This window comes from Hyla sarda, chromosome 9 (assembly GCF_029499605.1).
Source record: "Hyla sarda isolate aHylSar1 chromosome 9, aHylSar1.hap1, whole genome shotgun sequence".
Taxonomy (NCBI): Eukaryota; Metazoa; Chordata; class Amphibia; order Anura; family Hylidae; genus Hyla; species Hyla sarda.
Window position 1 is genome coordinate 40,035,798 of NC_079197.1, and position 26,290 is coordinate 40,062,087.

The window sequence follows — 26,290 nt, forward strand, 5'->3', positions numbered from 1 at the left end:
CTGAGGAATCTATCATCCATACCTGAGGAATCTATCATCCATATCTGAGGAATCTATCATCCATACCTGAGGAGTCTATCATCCATACCTGAGGAATCTATCATCCATACCTGAGGAGTCTATCATCCATACCTGAGGAGTCTATCATCCATACCTGAGGAGTCTATCATCCATACCTGAGTAGCCCATCATCCATACTTGAGGAGTCTATCATCCATACCTGAGGAGTCTATCATCCATACCTGAGGAGTCTATCATCCATACCTGAGGAGTCTATCATCCATACCTGAGTAGCCCATCATCCATACTTGAGGAGTCTATCATCCATACCTGAGGAGTCTATCATCCATACCTGAGGAATCTATCATCCATACCTGAGGAATCTATCATCCATACCTGAGGAGTCTATCATCCATACCTGAGGAGTCTGTCATCCATACCTGAGGAATCTATCATCCATACCTGAGTAGCCCATCATCCATACTTGAGGAGTCTATCATCCATACCTGAGGAGTCTATCATCCATACCTGAGGAGTCTATCATCCATACCTGAGGAGTCTATCATCCATACCAGAGGAGTCTATCATCCATACCTAAGGAGTCTATCATCCATACCTGAGGAGCCCATCATCCATACCTGAGGAGCCTATCATCCATACCTGAGGAGTCTATCATCCATACCTGAGGAGTCTATCATCCATACCTGAGGAATATATCATCCATACCTGAGTAGCCCATCATCCATACCTGAGGAGTCTATCATCCATACCTGAGGAATCTATCATCCATACCTGAGTAGCCCATCATCCATACTTGAGGAGTCTATCATCCATACCTGAGGAGTCTATCATCCATAGCTGAGGAGTCTATCATCCATACCTGAGGAATCTATCATCCATACCTGAGGAATCTATCATCCATACCTGAGGAATCTATCATCCATACCTGAGGAGTCTATCATCCATACCTGAGGAATCTATCATCCATACCTGAGGAGTCTATCATCCATACCTGAGGAGTCTATCATCCATACCTGAGGAATCTATCATCCATACCTGAGGAGTCTATCATCCATACCTGAGGAGTCTATCATCCATACCTGAGGAGTCTATCAACCATACCTGAGGAATCTATCATCCATACCTGAGGAGTCTATCATCCATACATGAGGAGTCTATCATCCATACCTGAGTATCCCATCATCCATACTTGAGGAGTCTATCATCCATACCTGAGGAGTCTATCATCCATACCTGAGGAGTCTATTATCCATACCTGAGGAGTCTATCATCCATACCTGAGGAGTCTATCATCCATACCTGAGGAGTCTATCATCCATACCTGAGGAGTCTATCATCCATACCTGAGGAGTCTATCATCCATACCTGAGGAGTCTATCATCCATACCTGAGGAGTCTATCATCCATACCTGAGGAATATATCATCCATACCTGAGGAGTCTATTATCCATACCTGAGGAGTCTATCATCCATACCTGAGGAGTCTATCATCCATACCTGAGGAGTCTATCATCCATACCTGAGTATCCCATCATCCATACCTGAGGAGTCTATCATCCATACCTGAGGAGTCTATCATCCATACCTGAGGAATCTATCATCCATACCTGAGGAGTCTATCATCCATACCTGAGGAGCCTATCATCCATACCTGAGGAGTCTATTATCCATACATGAGGAGCCCATCATCCATACCTGAGGAGCCCAGTGTCTATACATGAATAGCCCATCATCCATGCCTGAGGAGCCGCATCCTCCAATCACACATCACCCTCACCTGGGGCCCCTGACAACTCTGACAGCCCCTCCCCCCGGTCCCCGGTCCCTCACCCAGGGTGAAGTAGGGCGGCTCGGTGTTGTGCAGGTCGTCCCTCACGGACACGCTCCCAGGCGCCTCGCTGTGGACATGCAGGGGAAGTCGGGAATCCCCCGGTCCGGGATGCGCGGAGGACACGGCGGCGCCGCTCCAACTCAGCTCCCGCTCTCTCAGCGCCGGTAACGTGGACACGGTGACGGTCTTCACCAGGCATCCCTCCGGGGAGGACGAGCGGGCGACATAGGGGAGCACAGCCAGGAGGCCCAGACACAGGACAGAGGGCATGGTGCCGCTGGAGGGGCGCTCCGTCTGCTGGCGCCTTATGATCCCAGTCTATGGACGGACATCAGACAGGCGGCTCCGGACAGTCCTCACAATCCCCTCGTCCTCCAATAGTGTTAACTCCAAATCTTCCGGCCGAGCCGCGTCTCCCTCATCTCTCTCAGTGAGCGCCCCCTTTAACTCTATGTTTCTGGCAGCCACCTCTCAGGCGTTGCTCCTGTCCATCTATTACACGCCCTCTTAACGTTATGTCTCCCGGCAACAGCCAATCACCGTCAGGTACGCCCGCCCTCCGGGCTCCGCCCCTTGTCAATTAAACGGGACGTCTCCTGGCAACGGCCAATCAGAGAGGGCGGTTTGGGTAGAGATGCGCCACTGAGGTGGTCGCTCTCAAACCGGGAAAACGGAGCGGCTAGGGGACCAGTGTGCGGTAACTCTGCTCGGGGGATAAATGACTGCTGAACTGTGACCGGAGAAGAGCTGTGTGAGGGCCCGGTCTGCTGGAGCTCCAGGCGGGGAAAGCACTGTTCTCACCCCCGTCCTCCGGTCACTTCATCCTGAAGGAGCCTCATTTATCACCTGCAATAAAGTCCTTGACGCGTCCTTCTCCAAGCAGGTGTAAGGACCCCCGGGCCCGCTGTACACTTCTAGGGGCCCCAGAGCAAAGTCCTCACTAGGTCCCCCTCACCACCTACTGACGGGACCTGAACTGCAGTAATGAACTCCTGAAAAAACCTTTTCCCCATTGACTTTAATGGCAGCTCAGGTGTAGTTATTTTACATCTTAATGATGAAGATGTTTGAATTGACCTTTTCTTGACTTTTAACTTTTTTTTTTTTTTTTGCCTGTAAACATTTCCTAACACTCCAAGATTGAAAGCAAAGACCTCATTTCCATAAGCGACCGCAAAATCCGCAAATGGGACAGATACAAAAGGGAAAAAATTCTATTAAAAAAGTGCATAGAAATGCTTCAAAGGCTTAAAAAAATCATGGACATTTTTTGCTCAAAGGACAAGCATATTTTTGAGCCTCAAACAACAGTCTTATGATTTAACTCCTTAAAGGGGTACTCCTCTGGAAAACATCCAAAGGATAGGGGATTAGATGTCTAATCGTGGGGGTCCTGCCGCCGGGGACCCCCATGACCTCCACTGCGACATCCCAGTCATCTGTGCACAGAGCAAACTTCGCTCCATGCTGGATGACAGGCGACTACAGCCGCCACACCGCCTCCATTCATGTCTATGCATGTTCGCTCCGGGTCTGATTACGGGCGACTACAGGGCGGGCGGTGTGTGACTTCACGCCTGCGCCGGCGTGTGACGTCACGCTCCGCCCCTCAATGCAAGCCTACGGCAGGGGGCGTGATAGCTATCATGCCCCCTCCCGTAGGCTTGCATTGCGGGGCGGAGCGTGACGTCACACGCAGGCGTGACGTCACACGCCGCCCGCCCTGTGGTCGCCCATAATCAGACCCGGAGCGAACACGCTCCGGGGACTGATTACAAACGGAGTGCCACGTGCATGATCCCGGGGGTCCCCAGCGGCGGGACTCCCGCGATCAGGCATCTTATCCCCTATCCTTTGGATAGGGGATAAGATGTTTAAGCATCGGAGAACCCCTTTAAAGGGGTACTCCGGTGGAAAACTGTATTTTTTTTTTAATTTAATCAACTGATGTCAGAAAGTTAAACAGATTTGTAAATTACTTCTATTAAAAAATCTCCATCCTTCCAGTACTTATTAGCGGCTGTATACTACAGAGGAAAGTCTTTTCTTTTTGGATTTCTTATCTGTCACAATCACAGTGCTCTCTGCTGACACCTCTGTCCATGTCAGGAACTGTCCAGAGCAGGAGAAAATCCCCATAGCGAACATATGCTGCTCTGGACAGTTCCTAAAATGGACAGAGGTGTCAGCAGAGCACTGTGGTTGTGACAGAAAAGAAATCCTAAAAGAAAAGAATTTCCTCTGTAGTATTAAGAATTTTTAAGTAATTTACAAATCTGTTCAACTTTCTGGCCCCAGTTGATTTAAAAAAAAGTTTCTGTTAGGAGAGCAGGACAGTAATGATTATGGTTTGGTATTGAACAAGCAATTGCATGTTCCAGTTTATCAAATGAGAACTCCAGTGGAAATTTTTCTTACCCCTTTATGCCCGGGCTGCCAGAATAACAATAATAACTATAAGAAATATAAAATCACATCCCTTCCCCTTCTTCTAACCAAACCCCTTCCCTTCAATTCCTTGGTTGAACTTGATGGATGTATCTCTTTTTTCAACCATACTAACTATGTAACTATGTAACCTTTAACTAACCTCCTGCAACTCCCTGATGCCCAAGAATCAGTCTTCTTTCGGCTTTTGGTGCCTGACATGTAATCAGGTAATCGCCAGCAGCAGAGATGTCCCGCATTAGCTGTTGATAGGCTGAGCAGCAGTGTTAGGTAAAGGGCTGGCCTTCTTCCTGGTAGCTGTGTCCGTTACATCATCCTGCCGCTAAGCCTATCACCAACCAAGGAGGAACATTGCTCCAGCCTACAATAACCTGAGCCACAGTGTTATGTGTCGGGCACATGAAGCCAGAAGAAGATTGGGCCAGAGGCCGGGAAACCAATTCTTGGGCATTGAGGGAGCTGCGGGAGGTTAGGTAAAGGGCTGGCCTTCTTCCTGGTAGCTGTGTCCGTTACATCATCCTGCCGCTCAGCCTATCACCAACCAAGGAGGAACATTGCTCCAGCCTACAATAACCTTTGCCACAGTGTTATGTGTCGGGCACATGAAGCCAGAAGAAGATTGGGCCAGAGGCCGGGAAACCAATTCTTGGGCATTGAGGGAGCTGCGGGAGGTATGTTAAAGTTTTTGGTCTTTTTTTTTTTTTTGCTGCCCGGGCATATAGGGGTAAGGAAAATTATAGAGGTAAAAAAAATTAAATAATAATAATAAAGGTGTACATCAGTACTTCAGCACAGTGAAACAGACATGTTATCTTTATTCTATGGGTCAGTACAATTACAGTAATACCCAATTTATATAAATTGTTATTATTTATTTATTTTTATTTATATAGCGCCTACAGATTCCGCAGCGCTATTGTTATTTTACTACTGTTAAATAATCTCCCATAGAGATGCATGGTGGTCAACACGCCTCCCTCATGAGGAGAGTAGGGCACCGTACAGGAGATTACGAGGGCCCAGCGGTTGGACCTCCAGGGATCAAACACTTAACCCCTATGCTGCAGCTAGGGGATACGTTTATTGATACTGTATCACTCCTTTAATACTGGCAATGAAAGAAACATGTCAGAACACATTTGGGGAGATTTATCAAAATCTGCCCAGAGAAAAAGTTGATGAGTTGCCCATAGCAACCAATCAGATTGCTTCTTTCATTTTTCCAGGCCCCTTTAAAAATGAACGAAGCAATCTGATTAGTTGCTATGGGCAACTTTTTCCTCTGGACAGGTTTTGATAGATCTCCCCCAGTGTGTTGTAGATTTCTGTGTCAGACAGAAGCAATGTTCATGTCCTGAAAGTGCCTACAATAGGCATATGAGCATGGAGCAATGGAAGAAGGTTGCCCAGTCTGATTAATCAAATTCTAATAAGGTAGCACGACCCTCTGGTCAATATTCTGCTGGGAAACCTTTGGTCCTGGCATTTGTATGGATGTTACTAGACACCTTTGCACATAGGTAAACCCACTCATGGCAATGGTATTCCCTAATGGCAGTGGCCCCTGAGCAGTATAATGCTTCCTATCGTACTGTAGAAATGTAGTTCAGGAATGGTTTGAGGAACATGACAAATAATTGTTGACTCCAAATTTTAAAAATCCATCCAATAAACAATATAATATATGTTGTGTAAGGGCATGTCAATACCTATAGCCAGTGCAAGACTGAGCAACATTACATTGTACGGATTTAAGAGTAGACAAATTAAAATCAGGAACAACATTTAAAGTATGTCAATTTTATATAACTTTTCAAATACTAAAATTAATACAGATGTTAATTTCCTGAAGAAAAGAGATGGTGGGAATCTAGTCCTAACATTGTTCTGCAGTGATTTACCATAATTTTATGCTTAGCAGAGTTATGTCTAATCTGCACAACCCTAAAAGGTGAGTACATTTTGGGTTGGCCTCATGAGCTGTAGTTATCAATAGTTCCCACCTAGGGATAATACACAAAGAAGCGCACTTTTCTGTATTTTTTTTTACCTTGTTCTCTAGAATATCCCATACAAGCTCAATATTATTCAGATCTGTTTACTGAGCTGACCAAGGTAGGTTCTTAAAGGAAATCTGTCATCAGTTTCACCTGCACTAACCTGTCGGTACAGACAGCCATACTTACCTGATCCTGTTCCGTGCTCCGGTTCTCCCACTATCTTCTTCTGTATCTTCTGTCTGGGGACCTACTTGAAGCATGAGCAGAGCTTCGTGATGTCATTGCTGCTAGCAAAGTGACACTGCAGAGAAGCAGGAATGGTGACATCATGAAGCTCTAGAAGATTGTGGGTGAACAAGAGCTGCTTAGTATTAGCCTACTGTGTGCAACTAGAATACTAAGCAGCTACCCCCCCCCCCCCCCCTCATGAATAGGAGGCGTGTGAGTGGTTGTTCATCAGTATTCTGCCTTTGTGTGACATCCCTTTATATATCATTGTGGCTGAACTGCATCATAGTGGGAATAGGTGTCTAAGCTGCTCTTGTACCAGTAACCAGTAAGTTTGGCCTCTCTATGATTTTTTTTTAAAGGATTTTTGTCCCATTTTTCAGTATTTTTTTTGTCTGTAATGTTAGTGTAGGTAAAGACCAAATTCCCTCCTGAAGACATCACGTTGGTAAAGAAACATGTAGAGGGAGCATTTCTGCTGTTTTACCAGGGGAGCTCTGCAACACTCTATACACAGTTGTACTGCAGGCCACTGTTGTATGTGATACCACAATAAGACTATGTGATCAAGTTTATGTGACATTGTAACTGTGTACAGGGCCCGTGGTTTTAAAGCCCACTCACAAATGTTCCTTTTACAAAGTACCTAATAAAGGTTAAGTTTTAGGGGTGGGATTTTTGACTCTGGGCAGGGTCAAAGGTTTTCACAGTTAATATATATATTTTTTATAATGTTGTCTGGCCTTGTGATGCTGGTGCGTTCACGTAGTAATTCGAGAGGAATTCAAGCTGAAAAAACGACATCAGAAAAAACTACATTTAGATTTGCGCGAAATTCGTGCGCGGAATTGCGTGCGGAATTGCGCGTGGAAATGGGGAAGAAGGAAGGGGAGGGTTTGTGGGAGGGCCAAATCGGCCATTTTATGATTCTGCTACTCAGAAATCAAGAGCATACACCTGTGAGTTTGCTGCAAGTGGTATATAAGCCCCAAAATGTCAAAAAATAAGTCTTCTAAGAAATTCCAAGTTGATCTGGACGAACTGATCATAGAGGTATGTTTAAATTTGTTTTTAGAGCCTATCCTATATTTTTTAAGTAGCCATGTGCTCATGTGCATATTACCAAGTTCAACCCATTTGCCCATACCAACTAAGCTGTTTGCTTAGTTCGGTGTTTAACAACCAGGGTGCCTACAACTGTTGCTCCTAACATGCCCGGACAGCCGTGGGCTTTCGTGGCATGCTGGTACTTGTTGTTTTGCAACAGCTGCAGGCACCCTGTTTGGGAAACACTGTTATTTCTCTGAGTACTTTGCACCCTGATTGTTTGATAATGGGAAACTTTACTAAATCTGTGGGGTTGCAAACTTGTGCAATATTATATTTGTTTTAGCACATGTGAAAAATAATTTCCACCCAGTTGATAAAAATGCAAAAAAATCACTTAGCATTGTATTATTTTTAAAGTGGTACTCCACTCCCCTGCGTCCATAACTTTAATGTTCCGAACGCAGTGTGCGGACTTTGGTGTTCATGTCCGCCCCCTTGTGACATCACATCCTCCCCCTCCAGAAAAGTTAAAGGCAGTCATGCCCCCTTCACTTATGCTTTCATTGAGGCGGCGAGCATGCAGTCACGTGGGGCGGACCTACGAAAGCCCGCACACTGTGTTAACATTAAATTTATGGACGCGGGGGAATGGACTTCCGGCGCATGGTAGCCAAGTACCCCTTCGTGTCAATAGTAGATTGTCCAGTGTATATCCTTATTTCTTCCGTTCTTCTTTTACTTATTTATTTTTTTGCACAGGTTCAGTCACGACCATTATTGTGGGATCCGAAAGACCCCAACCATTTTAACCGGATGTGCATTTACAATGCTTGGAAGTCGATGGCAGAGGCCATGTATGATAATTTCAACAAAATGTCAGAGCACTTACAAGAAGACATATGTGAGTTATATATATAATTTGTGCTCAGTGCTACAGAATAGCGAGCCTACCTAACTATAACTAACTTAACTTGACTAGACAGTCTGAATTGTGCCATATACTGCCGCGTAAGGGTACACCTTGGATAAATAAGAGGGCATACCTTAAATGAGAGCAGAGAGAAGAAAAGAGGGGAGGGCAGGGTGGGACAACACGAGAGCCGTGGTGTACAGAGCGTGAGGAGCCGTCGGCTTTAAAGGTGAATACCGCCCCTCCCACAAATACAGGTTAATTAAGTAATTAATTAACCTTCGCATTTGTGCTCAGTGCTACAGAATAGCGAGCCTACATAACTATAACTAACTTAACTTGACTAAGCAGTCTGAATTGTGCCATATACTGCCGCGTAAGGGTACACCTTGGGTAAATAAGAGGGCAAAACTCAGAAATCAGAACACAAAGCTTTATTAGCAATCACAACACAAGAGATTCAAAAGCATACTGCCTTTCCGATTTCGGATTTGGAATATACGTGCTGGACCTCCAGCGACCTAATTTCCTGATAACGTGTGCAGGAACACCATGAAGGGAAGCCGATGCTGCTGCCCCTATTCGTAATGAATGACCGGATATAACTGAAGCATCATGGCCTAAAGATTTAACCAAAACACGTAAATAACGTACGAAAACTGAGGTAGTAAAGGCAACATTATTAAATAACAACAACAGGCTCTCTGGATTGGCATGCATACGGAATGCAAGTAACGAGTTAATGACCGACACTGGACACCATTTGTGAGAGGTTTTAAAATATTTGACATGCACCTCCTGACCGGGAAGTGATGTCTTTGTTTCGTAAAGTATGAGAGCGTAATGATCCATGACCCACTGCAACTGACCCAACTTAAGAAATGACGTGGTACTGGTTTTACACGTAAATTCGCCTGGCCTCAGGAAGCCATAGTAGCCTAAGGAAAGAGCAGCTTTTAGTGTTAAACTATTACCTAGACCAAACGGAGAGCAATCAAGAGCAACTGACAATTCCCTAAACAGTGACCCTGAAATAGGCTGCCTACCCGGAGGCTTGGGTACTCTACTTTTGGCAACTCCCTTAAGAGCAGCCTTAATAGCATGCGATGAGAACAGTGATGCCCTATCTGGGAACTTTAGAGTAACAAAGTGTTGAATGCCCGCCAAATATATTTTTATAGTGTTATATGCCAGCTGTAAGGAGGAGTGGCAAACCCCTATAAAACCTAAAAGAAAAGGCACTGAAAGAAAATCATCATGTGAGTGAGACTGACAGAATTTGGAAAACAGATTAGAGGCTGTACGGTAAACTTTCTGAGTGTTGAGTGACTATGTCGTTGTTACGCCGAGCGCTCCGGGTCCTCGCTCCTCCCCGGAGCGCTCGCTACACTTCCCTCACTGCAGCGCCCCGGTCGGTTCCACGGACCCGGGGCGCTGCGTTACTACCTCCGGCCGGGATGCGATTCGCGATGCGGGTAGCGCCCGCTCGCGATGCGCACCCCGGCTCCCGTACCTTACTCGCTCCCCGTCAGTTCTGTCCCGGCGCGCGCGGCCCCGCTCCCTAGGGCGCGCGCGCGCCGGGTCTTTGCGATTTAAAGGGCCACTGCACCGCTGATTGGTGCAGTGGTTCCAATTAGTGTTTACACCTGTGCACTTCCCTATATCACCTCACTTCCCCTTCACTCCCTCGCCGGATCTTGTTGCCCTAGTGCCAGTGAAAGCGTTCCTTGTGTGTTCCTTGCCTGTGATTCCAGACCTTCTGCCGTTGCCCCTGACTACGATCCTTGCTGCCTGCCCCGACCTTCTGCTACGTCCGACCTTGCTTCTGTCTACTCCCTTGTACCGCGCCTATCTTCAGCAGCCAGAGAGGTTGAGCCGTTGCTAGGGGATACGACCTGGTCACTACCGCCGCAGCAAGACCATCCCGCTTTGCGGCGGGCTCTGGTGAAAACCAGTAGTGACTTAGAACCGATCCTCTAGCACGGTCCACGCCAATCCCTCTCTGGCACAGAGGATCCACTACCTGCCAGCCGGCATCGTGACAGTAGATCCGGCCATGGATCCCGCTGAAGTTCCTCTGCCAGTTGTCGCTGACCTCACCACGGTGGTCGCCCAGCAGTCACAACAGATTGCGCAACAAGGCCAACAGCTGTCTCAACTGACTGTTATGCTACAACAGTTACTACCACAGCTCCAGCAATCATCTCCTCCGCCAGCTCCTGTACCTCCTCCGCAGCGAGTGGCCGCTTCTGGAATACGACTATCCTTGCCGGATAAATTTGATGGGGACTCTAAGTTTTGCCGTGGCTTTCTTTCCCAATGTTCATTACACTTGGAGATGATGTCGGACCAGTTCCCCACTGAAAGGTCTAAGGTGGCTTTCGTAGTCAGCCTGCTGTCTGGAAAAGCCCTGGCTTGGGCCACACCGCTCTGGGACCGCAATGACCCCGTCACTGCCTCTGTACACTCCTTCTTCTCGGAGATTCGAAGTGTCTTTGAGGAACCTGCCCGAGCCTCTTCTGCTGAGACTGCCCTGTTGAACCTGGTCCAGGGTAATTCTTCCGTTGGCGAGTATGCCGTACAGTTCCGTACCCTTGCTTCAGAATTATCCTGGAATAATGAGGCACTCTGCGCGACCTTTAAAAAAGGCCTATCCAGCAACATTAAAGATGTTCTGGCCGCACGAGAAATCCCTGCTAACCTACATGAACTCATCCATCTTGCCACTCGCATTGACATGCGTTTTTCCGAACGGCGTCAGGAGCTCCGCCAGGATATGGACTCTGTTCGCACGAGGCGTTTCTTCTCCCCGGCTCCTCTCTCCTCTGGTCCCCTGCAATCTGTTCCTGTGCCTCCCGCCGTGGAGGCTATGCAGGTCGACCGGTCTCGCCTGACACCCCAAGAGAGGACACGACGCCGCATGGAGAATCTCTGCCTGTACTGTGCTAGTACCGAACACTTCCTGAAGGATTGTCCTATCCGTCCTCCCCGCCTGGAAAGACGTCCGCTGACTCCGCACAAAGGTGAGACAGTCCTTGATGTCTACTCTGCTTCTCCACGTCTTACTGTGCCTGTGCGGATGTCTGCCTCTGCCTTCTCCTTCTCTGCTGTGGCCTTCTTGGACTCTGGATCTGCAGGAAATTTCATCTTAGCCTCTCTCGTCAACAGGTTCAACATCCCGGTGACCAGTCTCGCCAGACCCCTCTACATCAATTGTGTAAACAATGAAAGATTGGACTGTACTATACGTTTCCGCACGGAGCCCCTTCTAATGTGCATCGGATCTCATCACGAGAGGATTGAACTGTTGGTCCTCCCCAATTGCACTTCTGAAATCCTTCTTGGACTTCCCTGGCTTCAACTCCATTCCCCAATCCTGGATTGGTCCACTGGGGAGATCAAGAGTTGGGGGCCCTCTTGTTCCAAGGACTGCTTAAAACCGGTTCCCAGTAAACCTTGCCGTGTCCCTGTGCTTCCTCATGTAACCGGTCTCCCTAAGGCCTATATGGACTTTGCGGACGTTTTTTGCAAAAAACAAGCTGAGACTCTACCTCCTCACAGGCCTTATGATTGTCCCATTGACCTCCTCCCGGGCACTACTCCACCCCGGGGCAGAATCTATCCTCTGTCCGTCCCAGAGACTCTTGCCATGTCTGAATACGTCCAAGAAAATTTAAAAAAGGGCTTTATCCGTAAATCCTCCTCTCCTGCCGGAGCCGGATTTTTCTTTGTGTCCAAAAAAGATGGCTCTCTACGTCCTTGCATTGACTACCGCGGTCTTAATAAAATCACGGTTAAGAACCGCTACCCCCTACCCCTCATCTCTGAACTCTTTGATCGTCTCCAAGGTGCCCATATTTTTACCAAACTGGACTTAAGAGGTGCTTATAATCTCATCCGCATCAGAGAGGGGGATGAATGGAAAACGGCATTTAACACCAGAGATGGACACTTTGAGTATCTGGTCATGCCCTTTGGTCTATGCAACGCCCCTGCCGTCTTCCAAGACTTTGTTAATGAAATTTTTCGTGATCTACTATACTCCTGTGTTGTTGTATATCTGGACGATATCCTGATTTTTTCTGCCAATCTTGAAGAACACCGCCAGCATGTCCGTATGGTTCTTCAGAGACTTCGTGATAATCAACTCTATGCCAAAATAGAGAAATGTCTGTTTGAATGCCAATCTCTTCCTTTTCTAGGATACTTGGTCTCTGGCCAGGGACTACAAATGGACCCAGATAAACTCTCTGCCGTCTTAGATTGGCCACGCCCCTCCGGACTCCGTGCCATCCAACGTTTTTTGGGGTTCGCCAATTATTACAGGCAATTTATTCCACATTTTTCTACCATTGTGGCTCCTATTGTGGCTTTAACAAAAAAAAATGCCGATCCCAAGTCTTGGCCTCCTCAAGCGGAAGACGCCTTTAAACGACTCAAGTCTGCCTTTTCTTCGGCTCCCGTGCTCTCCAGACCTGACCCATCTAAACCCTTCCTATTGGAGGTTGATGCCTCCTCAGTGGGAGCTGGAGCTGTCCTTCTACAAAAAAACTCTTCCGGGCATGCTGTTACTTGTGGTTTTTTTTCCAGGACCTTCTCTCCGGCGGAGAGGAACTACTCCATCGGGGATCGAGAGCTTCTAGCCATTAAATTAGCACTTGAGGAATGGAGGCATCTGCTGGAGGGATCAAGATTTCCAGTTATTATTTACACCGATCACAAGAACCTCTCCTACCTCCAGTCTGCCCAACGGCTGAATCCTCGTCAGGCCAGGTGGTCTCTGTTCTTTGCCCGATTTAATTTTGAAATTCACTTTCGGCCTGCTGATAAAAACATTAGGGCCGATGCTCTCTCTCGTTCCTCAGATGCCTCTGAAATTGAACTCTCTCCTCAACACATCATTCCTCCTGACTGCCTGATTTCCACTTCTCCAGCCTCCATCAGGCAAACTCCTCCAGGAAAGACCTTTGTTTCTCCACGCCAACGCCTTGGGATCCTCAAATGGGGTCACTCCTCCCATCTCGCAGGTCATGCGGGCATCAAGAAATCTGTGCAACTCATCTCTCGCTTCTATTGGTGGCCGACTCTAGAGACTGATGTGGTGGACTTTGTGCGAGCCTGCACTATCTGTGCCCGGGATAAGACTCCTCGCCAGAAGCCCGCTGGTTTTCTTCATCCTCTACCTGTCCCCGAACAACCTTGGTCTCTGATTGGTATGGATTTTATTACTGACTTACCCCCATCCCATGGCAACACTGTTATTTGGGTGGTCGTTGATCGATTCTCCAAAATGGCACATTTCATCCCTCTTCCTGGTCTTCCTTCAGCGCCTCAGTTGGCTAAACAATTTTTTGTACACATTTTTCGTCTTCACGGGTTGCCTACACAGATCGTCTCGGATAGAGGCGTCCAATTTGTGTCTAAATTCTGGAGGGCTCTCTGTAAACAACTCAAGATTAAATTAAATTTTTCTTCTGCATACCATCCTCAATCCAATGGACAAGTAGAGAGAATTAACCAGATCTTGGGTGACTATTTACGACATTTTGTCTCCTCCCGCCAGGATGACTGGGCAGATCTTCTACCTTGGGCCGAATTCTCGTATAATTTCAGAATCTCTGAATCTTCCTCCAAATCTCCGTTTTTCGTGGTGTACGGCCGTCACCCTCTTCCCCCCCTCCCTACCCCCTTGCCCTCTGGTCTGCCCGCTGTGGATGAAATTTCTCGTGATCTTTCCACCATATGGAAAGAGACCCAAAATTCTCTCTTACAGGCTTCTTCTCGCATGAAGAGATTCGCAGATAAGAAAAGAAGAGCTCCTCCCATTTTTTCCCCTGGAGACAAGGTATGGCTCTCCGCTAAATATGTCCGTTTCCGTGTCCCGAGCTATAAGTTGGGACCACGCTATCTTGGTCCTTTTAAAGTTTTGTGTCAAATTAATCCTGTCTCTTACAAACTTCTTCTTCCTCCTTCTCTTCGTATCCCTAATGCCTTTCACGTCTCTCTTCTTAAACCTCTCATCCTCAACCGTTTTTCTCCTAAATCTGTTCCTCCCACTCCTGTTTCCGGCTCCTCGGACATCTTCTCTGTCAAAGAGATTTTGGCCTCTAAAAAGGTCAGGGGAAGAACTTTTTTTTTAGTGGATTGGGAGGGTTGTGGTCCAGAAGAGAGGTCCTGGGAACCTGAGGACAATATCCTGGACAAAAGTCTGATCCTCAGGTTCTCAGGCCCCAAGAAGAGGGGGAGACCCAAGGGGGGGGGTACTGTTACGCCGAGCGCTCCGGGTCCTCGCTCCTCCCCGGAGCGCTCGCTACACTTCCCTCACTGCAGCGCCCCGGTCGGTTCCACGGACCCGGGGCGCTGCGTTACTACCTCCGGCCGGGATGCGATTCGCGATGCGGGTAGCGCCCGCTCGCGATGCGCACCCCGGCTCCCGTACCTTACTCGCTCCCCGTCAGTTCTGTCCCGGCGCGCGCGGCCCCGCTCCCTAGGGCGCGCGCGCGCCGGGTCTTTGCGATTTAAAGGGCCACTGCACCGCTGATTGGTGCAGTGGTTCCAATTAGTGTTTACACCTGTGCACTTCCCTATATCACCTCACTTCCCCTTCACTCCCTCGCCGGATCTTGTTGCCCTAGTGCCAGTGAAAGCGTTCCTTGTGTGTTCCTTGCCTGTGATTCCAGACCTTCTGCCGTTGCCCCTGACTACGATCCTTGCTGCCTGCCCCGACCTTCTGCTACGTCCGACCTTGCTTCTGTCTACTCCCTTGTACCGCGCCTATCTTCAGCAGCCAGAGAGGTTGAGCCGTTGCTAGGGGATACGACCTGGTCACTACCGCCGCAGCAAGACCATCCCGCTTTGCGGCGGGCTCTGGTGAAAACCAGTAGTGACTTAGAACCGATCCTCTAGCACGGTCCACGCCAATCCCTCTCTGGCACAGAGGATCCACTACCTGCCAGCCGGCATCGTGACAGTCGTTCTGACCAGGCACAGAGTTCATAGCGTCTAACAACCTAGAAACGAAACTCCTACCCTGTGGAATCACATGCATGGCAAAGTTCAACATACCGAGAATGGATTGTAGTTCCACCTTGGTCACCCGGGGCGAATTAGCAAGATTGTGCATGGTTTCTCTAATGCGTGAGAGCTTGTCAAATGGTAACCTAGCTTCCATGGCCTGAGTGTCCAGGACAATACCTAAAAAAGTCAGTGACTTACAAGGGCCCTCCACCTTTTTATCCGACACCGGAACAGCCAGTTGCTGAAACACTGCTAACGAGGTTCTCAAGTCTCTAAGGCACGTATCACCTGGCTCAATAAACAAAAAGTCGTCTAAGTAGTGAATAACATGGGAACAGTCAAATCTGTTTTCCAGGAGCCAGTGTAGGGATTGCGCAAATTTATCAAACAACTAAGGACTGCTCCTAGAACCAAATGTTAACTTAACCGCAAAATAATACTTGTTGCGCCACTTAACCCCTTATTGACTCAGGTTTTTTTCCGTTTTTGCACTTTCGTTTTTTCCTCCTTACCTTTTAAAAATCATAACCCTTTCAATTTTCCACCTAAAAATCCATATTATGGCTTATTTTTTGCGTCACCAATTCTACTTTGCAGTGACATCAGCCATTTTACCCAAAAATTCACGACGAAACGGAAAAAAAATTATTGTGCGACAAAATCAAAGAAAAAACGCAATTTTTTAATTTTTGGGGGCTTCCATTTCTACGCAGTGCATATTTCGGTAAAAATAACACCTTATCATTATTCTGTAGGTCCATACGGTTAAAATGATACCCTACTTATATAGGTTTGATTTTGTCATACTTCTGGAAAAAATCATAACTACATGCAGGAAAATGTATACGTTTAAAAATGTCCTCTTCTGACCCCTATAACTTTTTTTGCACCGTGATCTGAAGTTTTTATCGGTACAATTGTTGTTTTGATCGGACTTTTTGATCACTTTTTATTCATTTTTTAATGGTATAAAAAGTGACCAAATTACACTCTTTTGGACTTTGGAATTTTTTGGCGCGTACGCCATTGACCGTGCGGTTTAATTAATGATATATTTTTATAGTTCGGACATTTATGCACGCGGCGATACCACATATGTTTATTTTTATTTTTATTTACACTGTTTATTTTTTTTTATGGGAAAAGGGGGGTGTTTCAAACTTTTATTAGGGAAGGGGTTAAATGACCTTTATTAACACTTTTTTTTTTACTTATTTTTTTGCAGTGTTATAGGTCCCATAGCGACCTATAACACTGCACACACTGATCTCTCATCCTGATCACAGGCGTGTATTAACACGCCTGTGATCAGTGTTATCGGCGCTTGACTGCTCCTGCCAGGATCTCAGGCACGGAGCAGTCATTCGTCGATCGGACACCGAGGAGGCAGGTAAGGGCCCTCCCGGTGTCCTGCAAGCTGTTCGGAATGCCGCAATTTCACCGCGGCGGTCCCGAACAGCCTGACTGACTAGCTGGGATTCTTTCACTTTCGCTTTAGAAACGGCGGTCACCTTTGACTGCCGCTTCTAAAGGGTTAATACCGCACATCGCCGCGATCGGCGATGTGTGGTATTAGCTGCGGGTCCCGGCCGTTGATGAGTGCCGGGACCGACGCGATGTGATGCGGGGTCGCAGCACGACCCCTCTTCATATCGCGGGAGCCGGCGCAGGATGTAAATATACGTCCTGCGTCGTTAAAGGGTTAATACCATGCCACTTCCATAACTGAGGCATAATAGGCAGGAGTTTAAAGGCATCAGAGATATCAATCTTGGACAGCCACGTATTACCGCCCATGCTCAAAATCACAGCTATTGCCTCATCTATGGAAGCATACTTCAAGGAGAACTCTTCTGCAGGGATAAGGGAATTCAAACTAGGTGTGTGTGCAAAGTAAGGGGCGGACAAATCATAAATTAAACGGTGTTTATTACTGAATTTCCCAGTCACCAACCCCAACGGACTTACTCTCCAAACATCAAATGGGGACTCATCAAAAGGACCAATAATGAAACCCTTGTCTATTTCTGCTTGTATCAGGGTATCAACAATAACAGGATCCCTTAGAGCAGAACGTAAATTGTCACATTCATAAGTAACAGAGGGTAAAGTAATGAAGCCCGTGTGGAAACCTGACTGGAACCCATTGACCAAAAATTGAACAAAACGTTTATCTGGGTGATCAGCCAGAAAATATTCTAAACATAACACATCTATTACTGCTAGTCATGCTTTTGACTTCTGTGGACAACTGGACTTCGGATGGGCTCTGAAGCAGACTGCGCAGACATGCAAGAGTCCACACTGGTTATAATTGCATGACCCAAGTTTATAATTATTACAAATTTGCGATTTCCCAAGGTATTTAATGGGTCTACCCAGTTTGTCAGTTAAGCCGGCATGTTTCTGATTTCTAGGCTGGAATGTGGATGAAGACATACCGGGAGATACTTCGGATGGAGAATTAACTGTATTGCACCATTCAGTGGTATGTGTGATAGATTGACACCGAGAACAAACTGGTGCTTTAAGGCCTGCAAAATGATTGCAGAAAATATCGGTATCAACCAACGCCCAGTTAACTGTGTAATTATATTGAACCAGAGCTGCTGCCGCCTTAGCTGAAAAAGATTTATGGTAGTCTTAAAACGTAGACCCACCGTACTTATGTGCTAACTTGGTAACTTTGTAAAGGTACATATCAAGCTCTTCGCGTCTCTCTGGCTTGACTGAGCATACGACGTCACGATAAATGGCAAACGCCATAGTCTTGTTTTCGGAGACATCATGAGATGCAATAAGCAAGGAAGCGAGATTAACATCCTTACCATTGAGAATGTCCTTCTTCAGATTAGCCGGGATAAAATTAGCTGGTGCGATATTTGGCACGAGTATATTAAGACCAACCGGTAATACTGAAGCCTGCGGAGTGACAGAAGATTGAGGGGCAATGGAAGTCTGAGGTACGGCGGGAGCCGAATCCACCACTGGAGCTGGAGCGGGAACCTCAGAATTTTTACTCTCCAAGGTATCAACTCTAGAACACAGTGAATTAATTAACGTATGCAATTGCAGAATGGATGTATTAAGTGTCTGCATGGATACTTCTCCACTGCTGGTGCCTGCTTGGTCACTAGGTCCCGACTGGTCAGAGACCAATGTACGATAAAGTTCCGCCTTGCGAGCAGTGGCAGGGAACGGAATGCCTTTGCAGACACGTTCAGCCTTCAGCTTGGGAATAGTCCAGCTACGAAGTGACGGGATGCTACCGTGATCAGATGTTCTAGCAACGTTGTCCAGAACAGAGGCTGCATCTTCAATGTCTGAAGCGCGAGACATTTCTGAAAAATTAGATACACAATGATCAGACCCTGCCATTAACAAGTGTCAAATAAACCAAAGTGTAACTCACTTACCAGAACAAGACCACCAAAGCCACCGACGCTATGTACATAATACTGAAGAAGCTTAGTCTGAAAACGTAACAGACTTGAAAAGTGAAGAGTGCCGTGTAGTGACAAAAAAGCGTGCTGACAACTTGATACGTGAAAGTTACTGATAACGAAACGAATCCCTGGCCCAAAGATGTGATGGGCAGGGGGTAAAAGTTTACCCAAGGACGTGATGGGTAATAAACTAAAACACATGACTACTACCTATGCTTCCTGAAAGTCCAAAGTGAATGAGCCTAAAAGAAAAAACGAATGAGAACCACGATCCTGCTTAAAACAATACCTGAAGGAATAAATTACCAACCTTAACTACTGAACGTCGTGGACTAGAATCGACCCGAACAGGGCGCTGGACCAACGGAGAAAACGAGGTGAGGTGAGAACACCACCAGACTGAACTCTGCAAGCTAAAGGAGAGCCGTATAAGCAAAATATCTACTACCACCACTAGGAGTGTAGACTGCACATACCTGTAACCGTAGATGAGCGTACATGGACAACTGCTGAATAAAAACAAGCACATAACTAAAAGCATATGCTAATACGGATCCACACGAAGACCCAAAGACGAGTTGAGTCGGTGGAAGGATATGAACCGAGGCCCAAAGACGAGTTGGGAGAAGAATAATCAACCTGCACGTACACAAAACATGACGTTATTTAAGATTTTTTAAATATTTTTTATAATACCTATAAAACGACTGGGCCTAGGATGAGAGAACAACGAACTCACGCAAAATGACGGATTTGAGGCCTAGAAGGCTATGGATCTGGAAAATATTGAGATTACAATGTACAGATAAACAGAAACAAGTGAATAACACTAAACCATAACCTAAACGAGACGACAAGCACATACCTGACCCAGTGATCCGATCAATGTAGCACCAAGGGTTGACACCCTTTAAGAACGGGGAAGCCAAGTATTACCGAGCAGCACCTACCCACAAATGAAGTAGGTAGACTAGAAGAAAACAGAGAGTTACTAAATAACACAATACTAAAACAGACCTGGATGAAAACGAAAAGAAGAACATTACCGTAACAACGAACGATGAGTCAATAAGACGACGCACTAACACGGGAACAGATTTCCTTACAGGTATACTGAAATCAGAAAAACATGCCTAAATACACCGCTTGACCGAAAATAAAACAAACAATTGCAAGAAACAATCCTACGTATGCAACCATGTGTTTCCTAAAAAGATACTCACTCATACAACTGAACTGCCTACAACTGCTAGACTGAGAAAGAAAACTAAGTGTATGTAACGGAAACGAAATAGCAACGCGCAAAACACACAGTATGACTATGCTGGGTCTAGTAAGTAGGTGCAGACGTGGGCTGAAAAATGCAGGGTGCACAGCGTGGCTATAATAGTAAAATTTAACCGTATAACCAAGCAAAATATATCACATATTCCTAACCTACCAGCAGAGTATGCCACAAGAGCATAAACATAACAAACCTGCAGCGTATACTGGCGAAGTATACCGCAAGGCCAACTGAATAGAGTAAAAACCACATAACCGCCCTCCACAACCAGTAGAGTATGAAGCCAAGATAGTAGCGAGGAATGAACACAGTAAATAACTATGACTAGTAGAATATGCCGTATAAGTTACCAAGCAGAACATACTATGTAACATGTATTAGAACAGAAGTGAAATAAGTGGCAGGCAAAACCGAATATATAGAAAACAACGTTATTTACACATGATAAGTAGCGGAGTATACAGTAGTAGCGTAACTGTGCAGATAACATTATATATAATCGACAGAGTATGCAGTAGGAACGTAACCGTAGTAAGCTGAGCACACAGTAGTTTATATAACATGTAAATAACAGAGTATGCAACGGGAACATAACTGTATAGTGTATGAAGTAAAAACAGCAGAGAATGCAGCAGAAGCGTAACCGTAACATGCAAAGCTTAACCGTATGGACCCACAGAACAAAGATAAGGCGTCAATTCCCCCGAAAAATGCACTGTGCAAAAACGAAGCCCCCAAGATCCATTTTTTTTTCAAGTTTGTCGCACAATGAACCCCCTTTTTTTACATTTTTTATTTGCTGTGGACTTTCCGGCAAAATGACCAACGCCACCGCAAAGCAGAAACGAAAATGTAAAACGTGAGATCGTTCAGTCCTTAAGGGGTTAAATAACAAGCAGAGAATGTGACAGAAACGTGACTATACAGCGTAAATGATAAATACATAACATGACTAGCAGAGTATGCTGCAGAAGCATAAAAGTGACATATGGAGTATACAACGTAAATGTACAAAAAAAATGAGTAGCAGCATAGGCATTAAAAGAGCGATTGTGCGGAATAAATAGTGTAATAAAGTGGCAGAGTGTGCAGCGGAAATAAAGCAGAGCTGAGTACACAATGTAAAACATAAGAAAGTATGCAGTAGCAATATACTGAGCAGGCATGCTGAGACTTGTAGTCATCGCATGCTGCAAACAAAGCTAACACCCAGAAATGCTAAAATAACAGTAATCCCTACCATAGTATGTTACAAAAATATGCGCCCAGTATGCAGAGACGAGCAGCAGGAAGTGTGCAACACTGCCGCGGCTGCTGAATGGATAACAGTGCCGGCATTCTGGATCGTTTTGTGACACATAGCGGCACGGGAGGATACCGCGGAGCTCCTGGCTGAATATACAAGCTCCGGAGGTAACTCCCGCTGCCACCCCCCGGACCTGGCACCCTGAACTAACCTTGACAACGATGAGCAGCGCGATCCGACGGAAAGAGAAGCTGAGCGCGAGGCAGGAGGAACAGAGCAGCGAGGACCTTCCACCGGCGTCTGACGTCACGGACCCGAACAACACGAGAGCCATGGCGTACAGAGCGTGAGGAGCCGCCGGCTTTAAAGGTGAATATCGCCCCTCCCACAAATACAGGTTAATTAAGTAATTAATTAACCTTCGCACATATATAAATTTCCTATTTTTATTTTTTGCATAATTTATGCCTGAAAATGTTGCACTTGTAGCAGATCTTCTACATAACATACATACACACATGATTTCAAACGGGGATATAATCCCATTGTTACGATAATCCCATATGATGAAAATGCATGTCATTGTACGGTTTAAACTAATGCACAAGGACATATATTTTTGTCCTGTCCATACGCTATTTATTTGAGAGTGGTGCTGATGTCATGCATGTTATTTTTTATTTATTTGTTCACTTTAATCTTACAGTAAAAGAATTGAGAACCCATTGGAAATCCACAAGGGATTACTTTATAAAATCCTATAATAAAAACCAAGAGGCAATTGGAGCATCGCCTTCAAAAAGGCCAAAAATACCATATGAGGACCAGCTGCGCTCCCTCGTGCCAACCAGATAACTTCGACAGTAAGTTTTTTTTTTTTTTTTTTTTTTTTAATAGTTTTTTTCAAACAGGACAAGTGGGAATTATCAGCCTGCAGGCCAAGGTGAACAGTCTGCTATGGATGTACATGTCGAAGATCCTCCAGTGTCTGCAATAGCAGAATCCCAAGCTGTTGAAGCTCCCACAGAGTCCACTGAAAGGACTCCAGTTGAAGAGGCTCCAGGTCCATCTCAGACTCCATCTCAGGACACACGCCCCCCTTCCTCCAAGCCATCACATTGTCGTTCCCATCGTACCCTCTGGATATCAGACAAACAATTGGAGGTAGAAAGCGAAGCTTTGTCTCTCATCCGGAGGGTCAACAAGAACGACGAATGTGGTTATTTTTTATACACCCTAGCTGCACGTTGCAGGGAAATACGAAATGCCTCTCGCCCAGATTTTATGGCATTCTGCCTAGCGGCATCAGCAGTCTATGCCTCTGGAGATCCTCTTCCTCCAGTAGAGGACTTGATTAAACAAATCAAAATCACCGCTGGTCAGTGTTCTCAATCTCCCCGTGGCATAAGTGTCAGTACCTAAACAAACTTTCTTTTTTTTTTTTTTTTTTTGGGGGGGGGGGGGGGGAGTTGTAAATTTTAGGTGGGTGGGTGGTTGGGATCATTTAAAGGTCGGAAGGTTGGGTGGTTGGTTGGGTAAGCTTTGTAATGTAATACATTTTTTGGAATAATCAATTATTGTCTTGTTTTCATTTATTTTATTTTTAACCATCGTTTTGAAACCATCGTATGATGTAAAGTATAGTATAGGACAGTGGTCTCCAACCTGCAAACCTCCAGATTTTGCAAAACTACAACTCCCAGCATGGCCGGACAACAATGACTGTCCGGGCATGCTTTTAGTTGTAGTTTTGCAACATCTGGAGGTCTGCAGGTTGAAGACCACTGGTATAGGAGGTTATACAGTACTGACCTGTCCCCGCCACTCACCGCTGCCTGGATGTTGCCCTCCACCGCTGTTGCCGTGTCCCTGGACCGTCTCTGCTGCGTCTCTTAATCGCCTTCATCAAGTTGCTGCGCACTCTGCTCTTATTGGATGATGGGACGGCGTGTGTGGTGACTTGCTGACAACGATGGAGAGCGTCGGCGATGCAGGGGATCCCGAAGAGGATGGTCCAGAGCGCGGGTACAGGTGAGTGACAACCACCGTACCACACGGGGCACCTTAAACGGCTATCCTGCAGCAGCTGAAGAAGTCTGCGCTGCCGGATAGCCGTTTATGCGATGACACCGACATACAAAAGCATCTTATGTTGATGCTGCCTTCAACATGCTATGGCCTGTGAGAGGCCATCGCATGTAGAAATTATGGTATGTCGGGGCCATCGTAGGTCGTGGATCACTGTAATTTTATGGAGTTGACCATTTCAAACAATCAGATCCCTTTCTATTTTGCCATCTGTTGAACTAAATAAAAAAAATAAAAGTGAGATAAATGTTTGCTATAGCCCAAAAAAAAATTTTCTACATATAATTTATATAACACAAAACATATCGGTATTTAAAAAAATACTAACAACATAACTTTTTAGTTACAACATTTTATAGAATAGGGTGTTGTAAGAAATATCAACTATTTATACATAATATAAATTAGTAGAACAACAAGGATACACGCAGCTTTGATGACTGTATCAACTGTGGCCTCATCCAACTGCATTGCACAGATAAAGATCCTCCACTTCCTACTCATGATCCCGAAGGTGCACTCCACAAAGCATCGTGCCCGGGTCAGCCTTTCGTTGAATACTCTCTTCCGGGCATTCAGTCCCCTCTGTGGGTATGGGCGCAGCAGGTTATTCATAAGAGGAAAGGCCTCATCCGATACCATGACGAAGGGGACTGGATGTGTGGTACCCGGAAGAGGTCTTGGTGGAGGCAGAGTGACCTGATTTTGCAACACTTGCCGCCCAAAATCAGATGACATCAGCACCCGCGAGTCCCCAGTACTACCATAGGTGCCGACGTTAATAGCAATGTACTTATAATTGGCATCAGCCACCGCCATCAGGACCACAGAAAAGTACTTTTTGTAATTGAAGTACTGTGATACTGATCGCGGTGGCTGCTTCACTCGTACATGCTTCCCATCGACAGCGCCTATGCAGTTGAGGAATTGGGCTACAGACTGAAAGCCTACTGCTGCCTGTAGCCACGTCTCCTGGGTTGGACTGGACATTGAAATGGGCTGAAAATTTTGCCAAATCAGGTTGCATGTTGACCTCCCAATTCCAGAGGCGGTAGATTTTCCGACTCGGAATTGGAGGTGCAACGATGCAAAACTTTCATCGGTGGCAAGAAATCTTAAAGAGAAAAGAAAAATGTAGGAACTTATCATAAAAACATGAAACAATAGAGTTTTTCAGTTGAGCACAAACTACAACTCCAAGCAAGTTTAACATTCCCTCTAGCATACAACAATATGGTGTGAGATGGTGGGAGTTGTAGTTTAGGGTCAGCTAAGCAGGTGGCTGCATCACGGCATGCTGGTAGTTGCATGAGATTACTCTATCGCACAGAACAACAATTCTGGATACACGTTACAGACAGTGCCGTTTGAATGTATTTTTGGGCCCCCAAAAAAATTAAACATGGAGGACCCCCTCCCCACATGGGGCATTATATGTGAGGGGCAAAGGACAGGGGGTTATCAAGGTTAATTATAAGTGAGGGGCACGTCAGGGGAGCATTATATGTTTGGGCCACATGTCAGGGGCCATTATATCCCCCCTGTCCTGTGCACCTCACATATAATGCCACTGTCATGTTCCCCTCACATATAATGCCCACTGTCCTGGCCCCTCAGGGGGCATTATATGTGAGGGGCATAGGACATGGCATTATATGTGAGGGGCACAGGACATGGCATTATATGTGAGGGGCACAGAACATGGCATTATATGTGAGGGGCATAGGACATGGCATTATATTTGAGGGGCACATGTCAGGGGGGCATTATATTTGAGGGCGATATGAGGGGGGGGGGCTGTCATGTGCCCCTCATATATAATACCCCCTGTCCTGTGCACCTCAGCCAGCTCGTGGACCCAAAACAATTGCTTGGTTTGCCTGTCCTGTACCAACAAGCCTGGTTGCAGAGAGAGGTTGATATAAAAAGTGAAAATTAAACATATAGCAAACTATACTTACCGCAATGTGATCAACAAACGGGCTGTGGGTGATATTGCTTGACGCATCATTGTGTCCTGATGCCGCAGGTGTGGACCAACAATGTCTAGCAGCTAATCGAAGGACTCCATAGGCATCCTCATGAAGTTGTGGAATTTTTCAGGATACCTATGAAGACAGAAATTACAAAAAAATGGCACAGATTAAAAAAATAAAATAAAAAAAAAGGGGTTGGGGGTTAAACCATATACACGTACCTTCTCAGCTCAACATATAGTTACCGATGTGGCCATGTGAATCACGAAGGGTATTAATTGTGTGCACCCAGTACCTCCGAAGCCTGGCTTGTCTCTAGATACAAAAGAGCATAAAAATTTTAATATATTTTGGATAAAAAAATTTAATTGTGAACATTAACTTTGGTAATATGGAACACTTGCTTACCATACATAGTCTGCGTCAACGGATCACATTAACCATGATGGTTAAAAGTAGACGAAGTTACGGGGGATGTAGTGCGATGTGCCGTTCCACAACTCCATCCTCAGTGGATGCGACAATTTCATTATTTTCACTAATTTTTTTCAGATTTTTGCAAGACAGCACTTTGCTTTTATTTATTTATTTATATAGCGCCTACAGATTCCACAGCGCTTACAATTATGGTGTACAAACAAAGACAAGTATCAGACATAAAATTACACAATAACTATTCAAACAAGAGGTGTGGGGATATATTGAGGATATGTTGGGGATATGTTGGGGATATGTTGAGGATAT

General features: G+C 45.9%; 1 protein-coding gene and 1 long non-coding RNA gene across 4 annotated transcripts in view; one reads left to right on the plus strand and one right to left on the minus strand.

The window, feature by feature from the left end:
* Window positions 1–2,380, minus strand: part of ASTN2 (astrotactin 2) — a 759,531-nt gene extending 757,151 nt beyond the window's left edge. The window contains exon 1 of one of the 3 annotated variants that reach the window (XR_008847822.1): window positions 1,852–2,380. Coding sequence is in view for 2 of the 3 variants with exons in the window: in XM_056539747.1 (XP_056395722.1) it covers window positions 1,852–2,122 (271 nt within the window). In the remaining variant the exon portion in view is untranslated. The remainder of the gene's footprint in view (window positions 1–1,851) is intronic. The other 2 variants (XM_056539747.1, XM_056539746.1) reach the window with 2 other exon arrangements.
* A 366-nt stretch (window positions 2,381–2,746) lies between these two features.
* On the plus strand, window positions 2,747–22,340 carry LOC130291213 (uncharacterized). The gene is made up of 3 exons (XR_008847824.1): window positions 2,747–2,885; window positions 8,338–8,479; window positions 22,189–22,340. It is a non-coding gene; the product is annotated as an uncharacterized LOC130291213 (long non-coding RNA).
* Window positions 22,341–26,290: the final 3,950 nt, after the last annotated feature.